The sequence below is a fragment of the Podarcis tiliguerta genome, assembly GCF_965153285.1.
Source record: "Podarcis tiliguerta genome assembly, chromosome: 6".
NCBI classification, from domain to species: domain Eukaryota; kingdom Metazoa; phylum Chordata; class Lepidosauria; order Squamata; family Lacertidae; genus Podarcis; species Podarcis tiliguerta.
This window is the reverse complement of record NC_139539.1, coordinates 80,238,670-80,257,769: the sequence shown is the minus strand read 5'-3', so window position 1 is coordinate 80,257,769 and position 19,100 is coordinate 80,238,670. Positions and strand designations below refer to the sequence as shown.

The 19,100-nt window shown below is 40.0% G+C and overlaps 2 protein-coding genes across 2 annotated transcripts in view; one reads left to right on the top strand and one right to left on the bottom strand.

The window, feature by feature from the left end:
- The window catches only part of GLRX2 (glutaredoxin 2), a 264,490-nt gene that overhangs the window by 11,813 nt on the left and 233,577 nt on the right, over positions 1–19,100 (top strand). The window lies entirely within an intron of this gene.
- Positions 8,072–19,037, bottom strand: RO60 (Ro60, Y RNA binding protein). Its single transcript, XM_083445337.1, has 9 exons — positions 18,531–19,037; positions 15,630–16,232; positions 14,844–15,064; positions 14,552–14,698; positions 13,335–13,472; positions 12,291–12,407; positions 11,444–11,557; positions 10,361–10,507; positions 8,072–9,715 (listed from the first exon to the last, which is right to left on the bottom strand). Exons 2-9 carry the CDS (start codon positions 16,207–16,209, stop codon positions 9,563–9,565), a joined length of 1,617 nt encoding a protein of 538 aa, XP_083301463.1. The 5' UTR covers positions 16,210–16,232; positions 18,531–19,037; the 3' UTR covers positions 8,072–9,562.

Here is a 19,100-nt window from a genome sequence, read left to right as displayed (position 1 = left end):
ATGTTCACCTTTCTTATTAAGAAAGTGATCATGTCACAGTTAAAGATGCACTATTTGATTTTTGATTATTATTATTTTTTTAAAAAAAGATATTAAGGCTGATTTTCCAGCATGTTTTAAAGTAGAAGTCAGATACCAACACAAACCTCTTAAGGCCTTTGTGTTATACTCAAATTATTTCATGAAGCTGTGACAGCTGTTTTCATTTTAAAATTAAACCTTCAAGAGGAGATTTTGATTTTGACTTTACACATCCCCGATCCTCTATTCGAAATAGCCCTCTCCATAAGCTGTGTATATAGGTAGTGATTATCAGGGCTTCATTACTCACATTCACAAGTAATGCATTTTGCTCCAATAGAAGGCAGTTTTTAATTCTAAAAAACTGAGCAGCAAATTCAGTCAAAATACAAGCAAACAACAAAATGTATAAACTTCAATTGTAAAAGTTTAAATGGATAAATTTTGTAATTCATAGGCAGTCTTCCTTCTTGTTTGGAATGACATAGTGCACCTTTAACATATATAAAGCAAAAATCACAACATAGAAACCTGAATAACAGCATTTTTCCTGCCATTGCAAGAGTTAAGTTTTGCTAAATTCTTTATGACCCTGTTAAGTAATATTTATCTACCAATTAGACAAACACATACATTTCACACTAAACATACCATTAAAAAAACATTTTGCACAGATGCTGGTAAATATCTCTATCTCAATGTTTCTTAAAGAACTGAAACTGAACCCTCAAGTGAAAACTGATCTTCCCACAATATTAATAAAATAAATTAATCTGGTCTATGGATTACCAATTTGTATTGAACAGCTTTTTGTATATAGGGTTTTCCCACAGTACAATATAGCTCCATCAAATAAATGCAAAAACATGCAAAATGCTGGTATGTCTAGGTTGCCTTTATAATGCTACATTAACATGTAAAAGGAATTATTTCTAAGACATTTACACTTTTTATCCTTTTACCACAAAGACCTATTCCCACCCCACCCCATCCATTTCCTATTTTAATGCTAGCTTGTTCAATTGTACACTCTCAGATCTCAGGGTGGCGTGGCTTAAGGCAGAACTCAATTATTTAGGGGGAAAGCTGCATACCTACAGATTCAAATGAGTGCCCATTTCATATGATACATATCTTAAGGCATTCTAAACAATCACACCACTGTTTACCCAATTAAGGCTCTTTTTCATTCTGTAGAAAAAGCTAACACCAAAACCCTATTACCAGTCTATTAAAACAGTGTCGCCACATCCTATGTTAACCTTATTTAGATCTAAAAAAAATTAAGCAGCACTGCAGTTGTAGCAATAAAGTTAACTTTGTTGTACAATTACACGTACAAATTGGTAACCTTTTAATGCAAAGCGCACAATGCAAATAATGTGGTTGCATCTGCTTACAGAGGGACTATATTGCTCCAAATATGTAAGTGTGATTTTAACAAACTATTAGTCTGAGAACAGCTGCTCAAATTAGAATGTGAATACAAGCCTGGGTTCTCTCCAAGGTGATCAACATACACTTCAGACTATGTGGGGACTCAGATGGTTGAAAGCTCCTCCATGAAAAATATTTTCTTCGCATGGAAACCCAGATGTTACAAGCACTGTGTTCTAGCAAGAATGCAGGTATGTATTGTCAACAAGGTCTTAAAGGAGCTGCTTGTTACCTATTGTGCTCATAGTTAAGTTTATACAGTGCCACACTAAAGTGCACTCGTCTCGTGTGTTTCCTATACTCCAAATTCAGGGTACATGAAAATAAAAGAAAAAACGGCAGAGCCACATGCATATACAGTACATTCATACTTCCACAATAGTCACTAACTTCTCCCTCACTTTGCGAGTCCAAGAACACATTTCTAATACCACGAAAATTAATTCCGGCCTTCCCCATGTATGTCTGATTTTCAGGGCATTTTAACTGTAAAGCACTTTTTTTTGCTTCTCCGCAAGGAAACTGGTGGCAACTGAAGCATTTCCACAGGTTTGTCTTATTTTAGGACATTTTTAATTGAGCTTGGTGAGCATTAATTTGAGTATATACTTTGTAAACCACTATGTTTTTTTCTCCTCCGCAAGGAAACCAGCGGCAACTAAAGCATTTCCTTCAAGCGAATGGGTCCTGCTGTACGACAGAATTATTGCTTTTGCTCAGGTTCTACAAACAGAACTTTGGAAACACCAAAAGAACAAAGCACAAAAAATCAGGAGGTTTTTGTGGTTTTTTTTAAGAACATCATTGTTCTATGCTCATCTTTTTCTTTCGGTTGTACTCAACAAGTACCATGATTCTTCAACTTGTGTCCCACAGCTTTCTGCCTAACTGGGCCCTCAGTTTCTCAAACTTGTTACTAATCTTCTCTAGTGAAACCATCTCAACTGGAGTCCTTTTGTGCCATTCAAATACATGCAATCCCACTCCAGTATGAGGGTGGGGTACACAAAGCTGCTCTGTGAAACCATCAGAGGCTATGGCCATAAGAGGTCATTGCACCATAGGCCTAAGCAGCTGCAATACTTTCTGATCCACTAGCCATGGCTAAAAACTTGGGAGCCTGTTATTTGGTTGCTCACTGCCACCCACCCACCCACTTGAATTTCCCAGAAAAACGTCAACCCAGTTGAGGGGTATGTTGGCACAGATGTTAATCATGGTTAGCACTAACTAACCAGAAAAAAAGTCAGAAGCTGATTAAATATCCCCGTAAAGTGTGAATCGTAGTTAGCATTAACCAGTGGTGATGTAACCCTTAGCCATTGTTGAGGCTCAACTCAAACTTAAGGCCCTCTCACTTAACCATTTTAATGAATTTGGTGTGTTTGCATCAGCCTGTAGGCTCCGTCTACTACTCGACAGAAAAGAACACCTTTACAAAAGTGTAAAGAAACAGCAAATATATCTATCTATCATTAAAAAAAGAATAAAGGTGAGACTAGCAACGCAAATCATACCTGGAACAGACAAACCTCAGAAAAGAAAGTGGCCAAACGGAGAAAGGGGAATTAAGATGACCTCTATAACTGCTGAAAGGGGAAAGATACCCGATTAAAGCACTATTCATTCAGCCCTTCCCATGTACTTCTGTAAATCAAGTAATGAGAAAAATGAATGGCGGCTAAACAGCAGCTGGGTTGTGAAAGAGTCGCAAGGTAAGACAGTAGCATTTATGTAGCAAGAGATGTGACAGTATTAAAATATATTCAGAATTAGTGTATGTAAAAACAATAACGTCATGGTGTATTCCATAGACCCTCAACGATTTACGACTTGTGAGCCAGAAGATGTGACACACACCAGGGATTTCATGTACTTTTCCATGAGCTCAGGAGTATTCTGCACATGTAACAGGAAATTCTCATAAGTACATGGACTCCACAGAAACACACACAAGGCACCAGTGCCTGCCTGGCCTTGGATTACACTCATAGTCCAGCTTTATGGACTGTCTACTTATCAGCATTAATCAGCTCATACTTTACAACAGCTTGCATCCACATTTTCATGAGCAGGAGGCTGCCCACGTAACAAGGTTTTCCTGCCCTATTTCTTCCCACCTATACCATATGCCACATCTTCTTGGGGTTTCAAATTGCCAGGAGCAGCTTTGATTCGGGGGGGGGGGGAACAGTGGAGAGGATGGGCAGGAAAAATAAGGCCTTGTATCCTCCTATGTAAAATGCAGGTTTGAAACAGCATACAGAAGCAGAAAGAACAATTTCAGTTAAATTTTAATTTGTGTTCCCAAAATCTCATAAAGTGCTAATTGCATCCCTTTTCAAAGAGATCAATTTTTTTCTCATCTCTGCACGTTCATCAGTCCTGCTAAAGTCTTCCTTTTTCTGATTAATAATTTAGACCGTTTTTGTAATTATGTGTCTTACCATTTGAAGAAAGACATGCACTTGAAGGAATCAACACACTTTCCAGGAAATACAGTTTCCTTCTCAATACTTCTTTTAGCATTAGGGCCTTAATTTTTTATTCTTCCACCCCCAAGTACCCATGTATGCTATTCCTACAATCATTTCTCAGTATTAGTTTTGCATTTCTGCATCCTCTTTTCTAGAGACTCCTCAAGTAGCAGCTCCACAGTGACATTTATTGGACTTTCCCAGAGTTAATAACTTAGTTCCATTATAATGAGCATATGAAAAACTTTTAACTCAGAATTAACTGTTTGTTTGCCCAAATACCAACTATTTTTGTTTTTCTTTTTGCAGAAGCATTCATTCAATTTCTTCAAGCACTCAATCGCTCATAGCTGTTTAGCAACCTGTCCTATAGCAACACTTTGATGCTACCTACCCAGTAACCAACTGAAGTCTGGCCTGTTCTGCCCACATAAACCTATTTTACTATGTCCCATTGAGATCTGTACAATTTGTTTGCAATACAAGGGTGCCCAGAATAGAGGACACAACAGAGATAACTAGCACATAGAAGAATGATTAAGAGCCTTTAACCATCTTGGATGCAGGACCAATTATGACACCTCACCTTCTACTCTGAATTTGCTGCTCCCTCCCTTCCTTCCTTCCTCCTTACCTGCTACACTCTGCTGCTTCTGCAACACAGCCAGAAAAAGGCAGGATTGAATTTCATAGCATATTGACATCAAAATCAGAATAGCTAGCCATAACCCTGAGAAACATTTGGATAGTGTAGATGAACTTCTGCAAAACGGGGCTTAACTCCTACATTTTTTCATAAAATATTGGCACAACGTCCATGAATTGATCTAAAAGGATCAATGATATTGTTTGGGGCAGGCATGGCCAAACTTGGCCCTCCAGGTGTTTTGGGACTACAACTCCCATCATCCCTAGCTAACAGGACCAGTGGTTAGGGATGATGGGAACTGGAGGGCCAAGTTTGGCCATGCCTGGAAAGGCAATTCAGATCATTTGCTTGAACAACTGAATTCTGAATGCCATCTGGCAGGCAGGTCACAAATGACATCTGGCTTTTTCCATGCTCTTTTACATTCCTGGAGTGTGTCAAACAATGAGCATTTTTCAACGAAGTCGACTCAGGAGTTCTGGAGAATAAAAACAGCTAGCCTAATCAAAATAACAGACCTAGAACCAATACTTTGTGTATCATAGATTAGTGTCTGTAAGAAACGTCAAAGAGGGGGGGAAACAGCTTTGCTGAAAGAGGCATCAAAACTGCACAACCAGTAATGCAATATGCTCTTAGAAGACTTTGACTAGCATTTCCTCAACAGCCAACCCACTCTATAGCCATATAGAAAATCTCTTCTGAGGCCAAGGGAAATCTCAAAAGCAATGTATTATGTGGGTGGAGTGGAGTTACTACCCTTTAATGGGGTAGGAAGCAAAATTCTACAAGGCATAGCGACATAACCTGGCACACATAGCTTTGGCCCTGTATACCTGAAGGAGTGTGTTAACCTCCATCATTCTGCTGAGGTCCAGCTCTGAGGGCCTTCTGGCGGTTCCCTCAGAAGTGAAGAGAAGTGAAGCTACAGGGAACCAGGCAGAAGGCCTTTTTGGTGGTGGAGCCCACCCTGCGGGAATGCCCTCCCATCAAATGTCAAGGAAATAAACAACTAATTGACTTTGAGAAGATATCTGAAGGCAGCCCTGTTTAAGGACAGTTTTAATGTTTGATGTTTTATTGTGTTTTTAATATTCTGTTGGGAGCCGCCCAGAGTGGCTGGGGCAACCCAGTCAGATGGGCGGAATACAAATAATAAAATTATTAGTGTTAGTACTATTAACTCTTCAAAATCTCACCAATGTTTATGACAGGGGAGTGGCCAACCAGTGGACCTTCAGACACTGCTGTATTACAACTCCCATCATTACTGGATATGCTGTCAAGGTCTGATGGGTGTTAAGAGTCCAGCAACATCTGGAAGTCACCAATCAGCCTCCCCTGGTTTAGTCTGCATCTTTCCTGCAAATCCACTGGCATTCCTCTACAAAGGAACAGGCCCTAAATCTCAGCCTGCAAAACAACTGGAAACAGGCAACTCTCAAACTTACGTGGGAGTTACATGCCAGGGGTAATGCATGAAGTGAAAATTACATATAGTCAAAACATACTGGATGCAATGATGGATGGAATTGTGAAGGTTAGGGGGGTTTTTTAGGTCTGCCTCCTTGTTTGTTTGCTTTTAACTTGCCAAGTGCATAAAACTGAATGCACACAAGCGAAATGTGTATAACACGAGTTAACTGTACTTAATTTTGAAAGCGTACAAATATAGTAGTTACAGCTATTCCTTTTAGTTTTCAATGAATCAAATTTGTGCTAAAGCCACACAAAGTCATGTCAGCTTCTTTCTACTTGAACAATTAACTTATTCTGACTCGCCTAATGTTTACACCAAACTTTTACCAACGCTGTAAAAAAACATACTTTATGTTAGTAACGTTGTATGTGTAGCAACTATTTTCACACTTAGCAGCAATTTCCTATTCTATCATTCACCATTTTCTGTGCTTTTGATATTCTCATACCTAGGGAGAGGGCAGTAGTTCTGTTCATTTGGTCAGAAACTGTCAATAGTATTTGTTGATCAATCATGCATCTAATCCATGTAGGGCACCTCTCTACAGGAAGAGGCATAATACTCCTAACAGAATTATTATCTTTTAACAAGAAGGAAATAATGCCTGCTATGTACACAACAGCTAATCTAAAACAAATATCACCCAAGATATTAGAAAAGCAGCAGAGTGTTATGGTAACATTTTTAGACACTTGCCTCCTTTAATAAAAAAAATTAGACAAGAGATTGCAGCCACAAGTACTTCATACGGCAATATTTTAAATATAGCTGCTTCTGATGGATGGCTGCTTCTGTGAAGGGCAGAAAAGTAACTATGCATCTTGGCAATTACAGAAACAATCTCCTTCTAAAGAACTGTACCATAGAATCATAGAATCATAGAATCATAGAATCATAGAGTTGGAAGAGACCACAAGGGTCATCGAGTCCAACCCCCTGCCAAGCAGGAAACACCATCAGAGCACTCCTGACATATGGTTGTCAAGCCTCTGCTTAAAGACCTCCAAAGAAGGAGACTCCACCACACTCCTTGGCAGCAAATTCCACTGTCGAACAGCTCTTACTGTCAGGAAGTTCTTCCTAATGTTTAGGTGGAATCTTCTTTCTTGTAGTTTGGATCCATTGCTCCGTGTCCGCTTCTCTGGAGCAGCAGAAAACAACCTTTCTCCCTCCTCTATGTGACATCCTTTTATATATTTGAACATGGCTATCATATCCCCCCTTAACCTCCTCTTCTCCAGGCTAAACATGCCCAGCTCCCTTAGCCGATCCTCATAAGGCATTGTTTCCAGGCCTTTGACCATTTTGGTTGCCCTCCTCTGTACACGTTCTAGTTTGTCAGTGTCCTTCTTGAACTGTGGTGCCCAGAACTGGACACAGTACTCCAGGTACCAAATTATTAATTATCTTGAATATATTAATCTTGGACTTTTCTAAGACAATGCCTGGAATTTCCAGGTGAAGTACTTACATTACTATTATTGAAAATGTGTTACTCTATTAATCTTTTTGATCAAAAAATTTAATGAATTATTCTACACTTAGTCAAACTTTGCAGTCCTGTATTAAACATATGCCACTACTTACATAACTACTAGATGCACATCCTTCAACAATTGCAAATTGTGATTTCCTGGATTCTCTAGCCATTTTAAGAATTAAAAAGGGGGGGGGGATAGCATTTGCAAGTAACATTCTGAAGTTGTGAAAAAATGCAAGTACCTATAGTAGGTACTTTACACAAAATGCAGTGCAAACACTTTTGACTGGATAAGATGCAGGCAGTTGCTGCATCCCTGCTCATTACAATTTAATCAAATGTTTACTAGGCTGAGGCCTATACAAATTGTGGACTATAAAATGTTTGCAGAATGCACTGTGTAATTACTTTGCTATAATTACCCTGGATTTTGACATTAGATTAGTGTTTGCATTGAGAAGTGTTTTCAAAAGAACACTTGAAAGAAATTTATCAACCTAGGACTAAAACATCAGAAAGGAAAGATGTGGTTGTTATTTTTTGTATTATATGGCATATTTCAGGACTCCAGTATACATGCATAAGTATCAATTTTGCTCTACCAGTTGCACTGATTAACACTAGTGCCCTGTAAAGAAGAACTCAATATATTAAAACTTTCCGTAGAAGCTGGTGGAAGGAAATGGGTTTTGAACAAAGTGAACAAGGCATAAAGAAGGGCAGTTTGTTACCTATAATGCTCATAGATAAGGTAATGGTAGTAGTATGTACCAATACATTCAGCTCCGGAAAAGACCAAAAAAATCCATTATAATTTAATTAAAACTCCCCCGTTCAGTTTAAAATATATGTAGCTTTTGTACCCCTATCACAGTTGTGTGGTCTAGTGCATTCCATAAGCATTTCCCTATTATACATAGCAGAGGTGAAAACTACAAGGTTGGTCCATGGGCTTTGCCTGCACTAATAGTATACCACAAATCACTGTTGACTAGAATTTAGCTTCTCACTGGTATCAACTGCACTCAAAATACCTGGAAACCTGTACAGGTTCAGTGCTGTCACACTTAAAAGACTGTTTCAGGGCATATTCCCTACACCATTTACTAGCATGAAATTACTTGTCCCAATTTTTATCTTTGCCAACAATCCTCTCTACTTCTTTGTCCCTGTGCTTCAAATGGTGAGGTTTGTAATTTCATTTGCCTTTGATTAAAATGTGCAAAAAGACAAACTTGCTTGGTGATCCTTCTTCGTATCAGCAAACGTATAAAATTTAAAATATGCTTATTCGTGAATTAGTGTGATGAGAATGCATGACTACGAAATCGTGCAATTCTTGCAAGACTTGTTTTGAAACAAGGAATGATGAAGGAGGAGGCTGAAGACCAAACACCACCCACATATCCCTTGGGACAATCCAGTTGTCCAAAAAAATATCCCAACACTTATAGAAACAGAACCCCCTACAAATAAAAGGAGCACTGAAAGCAGCAAGTTGCTAAAATTAAGTGTGGTGTACACAATGTGAACCAACACACATTAATAAAAGTGAGTTAACCTGTAGTGCAGACTTGGTCTCACTTTTCCTTTTCAATACAATGAGTAACAGCTACTCAAGCAAACAGTTATTAACCCAACACAATGTAAAAATCTTAAAATCACTTCCCATCCTGGAAGTAACAGAATAAAATTATTCTCAGAAAATAATGTATAAATTGATGGAATACCTTGCTATTGGTAAGCTATTAATAAAATTAAACACATATGGTGTTCCATAGGTATTTCTATAAGGCCTTCCACTGCTATTTTAAAACTATATGCAACAGACGTAAACAATCTCCCCAGAAAGTGGATTCTGCCTCTACGTGTCTGTACATCCCCTTTAAAAAAGTTCAACTTTCCAATTGATGAGTCAAACTCAGTCATAAGTTAGTACAGTCAGTCAATCCGACTGGTAAGTCCCAGGTCAAAGTCTTCAGCAAGTAACAGATTCAGTAAAGCAGGTGCTCACAGATTTAAATCAAATCCAAAGTGAAGTTTCGAATGACATCTGGTGCTCCTGTGTCAAAGCCACAAATGTCCAGCATGCCTCTGTCATCTGGGTCTGCAATGGTAAAACTGTTGGATGTCAACCCACAAACTATCAGCTTGGATGGAATACCCATTCTCTAAAGGAAGAAGAAAAAGAAACATGTTTTTTCCAGTGTGCAGCTGCACAACCAAGTATGAACTCTTTACAAAAGCCAAGTCTTTTACACTTTACTGTGACAGATACAGGAAACCCGGCTGACCTGCCCCACCTCTTTGCATGCAAAGTATTCATTGACAATTTCCCTGGGTTTCCAATTCCATCTGTTTTCCAGTACAGTAACATCCCCTGCTGCTGCACATTAGGACAAAAGAGAGGTTGTACTGCCATTGCCTATCTGTCCTACCTACGGAAATCATTTTCTTATTGGCCCGGCTTGGCTTTTGGAGAGCTTTTATAGCCACACATGCACAAGTCTGGTTGACTATGATGCAGAGCCACAAAGTACAGCATCTTACACTGATACTGACCAGAGTAAATGTGAAGTGAGCAAAATGTTTGAAGAAAATGCTTTATTTTTGAGTGCTGCTGTTGCAAACTGGAATATTTTTAACAGTGTGCCAGCCACTAATATTGTAGTTTCAACTGCCACGCATAAATGATTCTAAAGAGTTTTTATTTCTGCGACATAGCAGTCATCCTTTTAAAAGCTGGGAACTATTTAAAAATCAGCTATTTCCTACAGAAACAACTTCATGGCAAAGTTGTACAAAGGGCATTTTACCTCTCTATACGTCCTCAAGGCTGTGGCAGGATGAGTATCTCCAGCAAATGTCTCATTATCTGTTAACACAATAAAGACATCAACAGCTACACCTGTCTTCTGAGCCCATAGCATTGGAAGAGAGCAATCTGTGGCACCCATTGGAATCTAGGAAAAATAAGAAACCATTATTAACAAAACAAGTCAGCAGACGTTTTAGATGGGAACTGTACTTCGGTTCAAAACTCTACTCATCTCTCACACTGGTGCACTCTGAGAAGCCCTCCGCAAATCCCTGACGACTTCCTATACTCTTCAGCATCCAGGATAAACTTTTTGTTTTTACCCATATAGCTCTCCAAGGTTTTGCCCTAGTATCTCTCTGTGCTCTTATTTCCTTTTACATCCCTGTCCACAACATTTACTCAAACTCTATTGCCAGCAATTGACCCAAAGACTCCTATTCTTACAACAGTGTTAGCCACATTCTCTTTCTGTCCCTTATCCTTAGAACTCCTATATAATGTCTCTTTCTTTCTCCCTCTGCCTTCCAATATCACTTCAAATCTATGCTCAGCCTCAACTGCGACAAAGCTTAAATACAGGCAACTGCCCTTGGTCTTCCTCGGTTTTGTTTTTCTTCGATTTTGGCATGCAACTATGTAAAGTGTCATGTACATATAATGATGTTCAATAGCAAAAATGAATTTTAGTTCTATATTTTTGTTGTGTCTATTGATGTTGAAGTTCTCAATTCCATCTTTTCAAACAAACTAATCACAGATTTTAAGATCTTAAATATACTTACTAGATGGAAAATCCCATTGAACACAAGTGGATTTGCATCCAAGTCCATATGTATAGGATTATATATAGATTGGAGAACAGTGAAAACTGCATGAAAATATTATCAAAAGCAGCTTCAGTTTAATTTAAAGGTGAAAAAATAATCTGAAAGTGAACAAAATACTTCAAAATATTATTTATAAAATATTTTGTTCAAAATGAGGGAGAAAGTTTACCAGTATTCCCTTTTTGCAATTCAGGACAATTAGTTGAACTTCCACATATAAAATTAGAGACAAATATAAACGCTTTAGATACCTCAGACATCTTATGTAACACTTGAGGTAATGTCATGTCCTCAGTCACCGAGCAAGGGACCATTTCATGGGAAAAGGCAACAATATGAGAATCTTTTTCAGTTCGTGCAACAACCTGGTAAGAGTGTTAAACAAAACAGAAAACAGAAAATGAAGCCATGTTATTTTCATTTTGTGTTCTATGTTCTGAAGGGAGACCTAAGAGTACCACTGTCTGTCTCAAGATTTTCACAGTGTCCATTGCTATATCCACATTTCCCCTTCAACTCCTCTCCTATTGCACTTCTCACGTCAAACTTATCACTCTTTAGCAGATCCCTCCATCCTCTTGTATCTCTTTTGCTGCTCAAGCTGGCTCCTTCGTGCCTCCCTAGAGATGTGAAGGCCTGGGGAGAAAATGGAAAAATTGGGAGGAAACCCATTTCCCCCCAATTTTCCTGTACTTCCCCCAGGCCTTCACATCTCTATGCATTGCTCTAAATGTGCTAATGTGAGACATTTGGGAGCAGAAAGGAGGACACTGCTCCCTCACTAAGTTGTTTGTTTGTTTTCCACAACCACCCCAAATACATGCATGATTATCTGCATTATACTTTTAGATGATAAAAATTTCGATGGGGTTATTACGTTTGCTTTGCAAGCATGCTTTTATCTTTTAAAGTAATTGTTTTTAAAAAATGAGGAAAGACTCACTAAGCTACTCTCTTACACTACCCCCACTTAAGTTTTTAAGTGTCTCTTGATTAGGTCTGTAGACAGCGTGCATGTCTGGGCATGAAAGACAACAGCAAGCTACTTCAGCATTCAAATTTGGGTTGAAATAATTTGGTGAAACAAACGTAACTTACCATACACATTGCTGCAGCAACTGTACTAGCATTCAGCACACTACCCAAAACCTTTTGGAACATAGAGTCACTGACATCAATTGCAAGCATGAAACGCTTCCCTGTTGGCTCCATTGTCTAAAGAAAGAGTGTGAGAGGTAAATTGGGAGAGTGGTTGTTATTATTATGCTTTCATAGCATAAGCATACATTGAGAACAAGCAATTGCTACCTTGAAGAAAAAGAGGGTGATGTCCAAACTATGTCAATTGCTAATAATAATGATGATGATGATAAAAATAAATACTTTTATTATTTATACCCCATCCATCTGGCTGGGTTTCCCCAGCCACTCTGGGCAGCATATTTAAAAACACAGTAAAGTATCAAGCATTAAAAACTTCCCAATACAGGGCTGCCTTCAGATGTCTTCTAAAGGTTGTGTTCTTTATCTTCTTGACATCTGAGGGGAGGGTGTTCCACACGGAGGGCAGCACTACCAAGAAGGCCCTCTGCCTGGTTCCCTGTAACTTCGCTTCTCACAGTAAAGGAAGCAGCTTGTGCAAAATGGTTGTCATCGTCCCGTCCCCCATCCCCTTGTTCCCCACAAGTCTCCAGGTCTGTTTGAGGGACCCTCGAGCAAAGGAAGTCACGCTACAGGCACAACATTGGCTGTTGCCCAGAACTAGAAGACCACACAGTATGAGAAGGATGCACAAGATGTTGTTCTTTATAATCTCTCTCTCCCCCAAATACAAGGCCTCAGAGAACTCAGAAGGAGGAAGTGGCTGAAGCAGCGTAATCTGCAGAATGGGTCTCCATGGGACTTAGCCAGGACAAGAAAGGAGGCAGAGAAGCAAAAGATTTCTGTTTTTCAGAGTCCTTAAGACACTCTGATCATCCTGTCCTTAAACCTTTATTATTAAAATTGAATACTCTCTTAAATGAAGATTGCTCATCTGGAGGCTGATACTATATGTGTATGTATGGATAGATTCAAAATAAAGGTTAAATCAACATGCTGTTAAAACAGGTGTGAACTTCTGCAGCTACAACTGACAACTACCTTGAAGGTCTTGTAAAATGAGGCATCAAGTGCTTCCAAAATATCATTATCAGGCTGCCAGCGAAGTTTTCCCCGATAACCACGTTCTCCTTTGTAGTTTTCTAGTGCAACCAAAACATGGAATGGATGTATTCGAGCCTAGAAAAAGAGGGCTGCATTCTCAAAGACATATAATTGACAAAACAATATTCTAAATACAAAAAAAAGTGTTGTCATCTTAAGTTGTCTTCTGACCATCCTAGCTTACATTTTTTTTTCTGAACTTTTGTGTAATCTTCACTTTACACCAAAAGGGGGCTTTCAAGATGTCCACACAATGTACTGTTGTACATTGGATTTCAAATGCCTTGGCTCCCTAACAATCGAAACCCAGAAGTGAGTGTTCTGGGTTTCGAATGATTTTTGGAAGTCAAACGTCCGGTGTGGCTTCCACAACTTCTGATTGCCTGAGGGACGCTCCTGCAGCCAATCAGAAGCCGCGCCTTGGTTTTCGAATGGTTCCAGGAGTCAAACGGACTCCCGGAACGCATTCTGTTCGAGAACCAAGGTACGACTGTATGTTGAGATATCCAGGTTTTCAATTTGTTTTAGGGTTGCTGTTTTTAGCAACTTCTCTCTGATGCCCTCACATCAGATCTAAGATGTTGAAACATCAATACCCTCTGCCTCCAATTAATGTGTTTCTACTCTTTCCATCATACTTTACTCTAGAACCCTCATTGCAGGATTAACCCTCTTCCAAATTGAGTAAAAGAAAGATTTATTTCCCATTTGAGTAAAAGGTTTTTGTTCTTCCTACAAAATGATGGTCCTTTAAAATGCTACTCAGAATGGTGGAGATCGTAATAATGTGCCGTTGTTTTGTCAATTCCACAATACTTATCCTTTTCTGAGAAAATGCTTCCCAACATTTTCCTTGATCAATCGATTTCCTGAACATATGGCAATGTGCAGGAGAAAGACCTCATAAGATTCTTGTTTTTATAACCTTATCCACAACACCCGCAATTCCTTAAACTAGAAATAGTGGCCAACTTTCTTCCATCTCTACGCTGTTTGCAGGTTCAATATATTTCAATCAAAATTTCACACTTAAGTGAAATTGCTGTTTTTAGTTGCAAGTGTAGTTACACCTTCAACACCAATTTCTATTATTGGAATGATCTACTTCAACTGCACAGAGCTGCATTAGCATAGTACACACATGAGAGTCTCACCTTTTTAAGAAGTTTTTCGTTTCTTAGTCTTTCACAAACTGCTGCTACTTCTGGGCTTCCCGGTTCAAGAACAGAATTTGCTGTCATCTTTCCTAGATTCCTCAACATTGCCGTTAAGGGCATCTCCTGTAACAATGCTTTCCACACCTTGTACAGATTGAGATAGAAAGACCAGGATATGGTGTTTTAAAATGAGGATATATTACATTTAACCATTTAAGAATCAACAGGCAATTGCACATCATCACGTTAACTACACAGTTAGTGCACATAACAAATTTAATGCACTCACCTCTTTAGATTTCAAATGATTTGTGAGAAGGTGTTCCCTAACTAAACTGTATTCTTCTATCAAATGAATCACTTCCAATTCATCCTTTGTATGCTTCACCCTCTCCACTGCCTCCAAATATTTTATCAGTTTTTCAGTCTCAGGAGAAAGCTTGCTGTCTTTATATGCTTCTTGGACTTCCTTCCACCCTTTCATTACATACTTAGTGACTACGGCAAGGCCTGTTGAAATAGAAAAAAGCTATACTCAGTAACTCTTGCATAACAGCTTATTAACAGGATGGTTAATAAGAAGTGACCAGGTTTTTTATCTACAGCAGATTATGCAAATGCACATCAGTATAAATACATTTACAGCTTGCAGAAAAATATCAAAACTATGATCAGAGATAATTCAGTTATAATGTAAAAAACCAATAATTTATTAGCTATTTGAGACACATTTTCCCTTCATTTTACTGTATAGAATGAAACGGACCATACATAAGCATAAAGTAAAAAAGTGATTTTTTTTTTTAAAGTGAGATTTTTGTCATTCTACTTAACATGGTAGTAACAGACTAAGGACAGTTTCTCCCATTACGATGAAAGCCATGAGTAAAACCACATGGTTATACTTCTAAGTATCTGATTTCAAAATGTGTGGTCACTCATTTCTGCAAGTCTAAATGAGCCTGGGCAACAACAGCTCCCCAGTTTTATGGAGGCTTCATTCCTCATTCTTTCATTTCTTACACACTCAAACAGACAGTGCTTACTCCAGACAATTATTCCCAGTTGTTGTTACCTTCATTTGCAGGCTTCAGATGGGATAACCTGAGAAGATCTTTATGACACCAGCCATTTCTTTTCTTATATTTTGTCACCGCTAAAGCAATAGCCATGTCATTCTTCCCATTGTACCACTCCGCAACAGCTTTTCTTAGGGCACGGCCCCACATGCCACATTTCATGCCCTCCTTCAGATCCTTTTTAAACTGAATGAAAGTGAAGAGATGGGTTGGTATACGACAAACTTCAGGGACAGCCTTATAAGCTGCTTGTTTTGTTTTGGAATCAGAACACTGTGAACAAACAGCAAGTGCAAACAATGCTGGCTCCTGTTTTGCTGCCCTCCCTTCTTGACTGAACGTCTTTATTTCCTGTACCACGTCACAGCCTCTGCCATCTTCAATAAGCCTCAGCAGAGCATCTGCATTTTCAAAGCCCAACTTTTGTTCCTTGATGTAGTAAGTACCTCCCTCAGAACCAAAACACAAGAAACGACGCAGTCGATTCATGTCGGTAACCTGCCACACGTATCCACCTTCAGAATTTGGCAGCTGCTTTTCATTGCAAGGTTGCGTTTGACTTGTTGTTACTTCCATTGCTTCCCAGTGTTAGGAGGCTCCTGAAAAATAGGGGGGGGGGGGGATGCTTCAAATAGATATATATAACTTCTAAGGCTTACCTTATCTATTGTGAGATCTATTAATCTGCATGGATATAGTTATGCTGCACAAAAAGTGCTGTGCCGTAATTCTGAAATTCTGTTACTGTCCAGAAGTTATACCTAAATGTTACAGCCTCATAAAAAACTTGAAAATAAACAGTAGCAAAATCCAATGCCCACTTAAAACAGCACACATTCATAAAACCAGTTTAAATATGAAGTTGTAACCATTTCTGGATTATTACCTATGGGCACAATCCCCAGAGAGCCAGGCAAATTAAGTTCTATGAACCTATTTGTGCTGCCATAAAACATTTGATGCTGGCACCTAAATACTGATAAAATATATTTGAGCACACCTATGGAATGAGTTGGCCAACCATGCACACAAAGTCACTTTTTTATTCTTTAAGAAAGAAGGACTCATGAAAGTTATTTATGTACTCTATGCTATTATATGACATTATCAGTTTTTTGTCGGCTTAAACCATAATTATTGTACACACTTCCATATATCATAGTACTTTACAACTGTACAACTCGTCACATTTCTCATGCAACTCTTCTGATTTAATGTTTGAGATATGGGAATTGTTGTTGGCACTCACAGAATATCATTCATTTGTTGACTTACTGTTGCAGCAAGCATACAAGGCTGCTTTATACTGAATCTGACTATTGTGCATCTAGCTCAGTACTGTCAGTTTTGACCGGCAAAGGCTCTCCAAAAGTTTCAGGCAGAGGCCATGCCTAAACCTACCTAGAGACAGCAGGGATTGAACCTGAGAGTTCTGTGTGCAAAGCAGACGCTCTACAACTGAACTGTGGCCCTTTCTCCCAAACCATTCAAATCCTTTTTAACACAGGACAAGCTTATCGGAGGAGGAATACTTATTTAAGTTAAGGAACAAAGAGTTTATACTACCATAGCAAAAGAAACAAAACGTGCTAGCTGCTTTAGGGGTATAATACTATGCCCTACCAGAGATGCACCATATATTTCTAGACAACATATTATTGTTACATATGTGTTTTTTTTGCTGCTGTTCTTAGATTCCAATAAGATTCCAATGATATGATGCAATTATTTGTGCTAGACAAGTTCCAGTTATAAGGGCACAGTGATATTACACAAAATAAAACATTGGTCATATTTTTGAACAGAAATTGAGATCATTTCAGTACCCAAATTCTAACATAGTTTGGAGTCCCAATCTTGCCTACCAGACAGGTAGATATAATCCTTTCTTCCTTGACAAATTATCCAAGTACAGGGTGCAATCTCAAGTAACAGGCAAATAAAACCACCAAAGCAGGACAGCAAACCAGGATGCAGCAAAAAACAACAACCCCACTCTACTTGATAAACACATGCTTCAGCGGGTGAAAACTGTTTAACAGAAGAATCACTGCCAACTTATTTAAGCTGGAAGGATGTTACACAAATGGGGCGCCACTGAAAAGGCCCTCAGAGGGATGAACCTATTCAACTGCAGAACAACCTCCTCCGTCCCTGATTTTAACCCAAACAGGGGCAGGTCTCTGCGGGAGGAGCCATTGAATTTGTAGTCTGCCTATGTTTACACTATATATGCACATTCAGCTGTCAGATGTACAAAACACACTCTTCCAAAACTTCCTGCGAAGTTTCGTATTTTGATCAGGCAACAGCAGATCAATACCTTTTCAGGCTGCTGCACTACCGTGCATAAATTCTCTCTCTTTCTCACACACACAGCCCAATGACGTCCATTTATTTTATTAAATCGGTATGCCGCCCTTCAAGACCCGAAGATCTCGGGGCTGGTTCACAGCATGAAAATGCGAAATAAAACTACAGGCGAAACGAAGTACTAAAAGCAAAACAAACCCAACAACATGCACGGTGCGGTCCCTGCTTATGCGCACAATAAAGGGACACTGCAAAGGAGTTTGAAGGCTAATTTGGGGGGGGGGGGATGCAACACCGCCTGTCTGGGAAAGCAACACAAACCCGCTCAAAACACAAACGCCGCCGGTTTACACTGCCTAGCCAGCTGCTGTCGGTTCGCAGCGCTCGTGTGAGCGCGAGATCGCGTGTGTGGAGTAAGCGCGCACGGGGCGGCGAGAGAAGGCTGGGCACCGCCGCCAGGCCTTCAGGGCAAGCAGAGGCGAGGGGAGGATTCCCTACGCCGACTCGCCCGAGCCGCTGAGGGAGGCGGACAAGGCGGGTCCTCCGGCGTCCGGGCCCTTCGCTGCCCAAGGAAGAACCCGTACCTGAGCGGCCTTCGGCGGGGGTGGGGAGGTCCCGGCGAGCAGCTCGGAGGCTTCTCGTTCTCCGCTTCAGGACCCCTCGCGCCTCCTGACAACTTCCCTCACGAGAGAAGGACCCGGATGCAGCGGCTCAGGGAGGCCATCCCCCAGGACCCGGATGTCGGCGCCCGACCCCGCCTTCCCGGCCGGCGCTTCCCTCACGCCGCGAAAACAAAGGCCCGGATGGAGCGAGAAGCAGTAGTTCTCTCCTCATCCTCACCCCTCAGACAACTGCCGCTTGACCTATGACTCACCCTGAGATCTTATAAATCTAATAAATTAATTAATAAATAAGATTCCCTTCTGGAGGATTGAGAGGAGGCGTCGCCCATGTATCCCTTTTCATACGGGAAAGGAGCCTCCATACTTTCAAGAGTTGGGCCTCCGCACCTCAGAAGTGAGGCCCGAGTGAGCTTAGCGGCGCTTTCTCCTCTTAGCCAGGCCCTTTTTAAGTGTGTGGAGATTTAATAGCCCGCCGGAACATGCGGTACTACGACTCCCAGCATCCCCTGGCCATTTGGCGTGCTTGCAGGG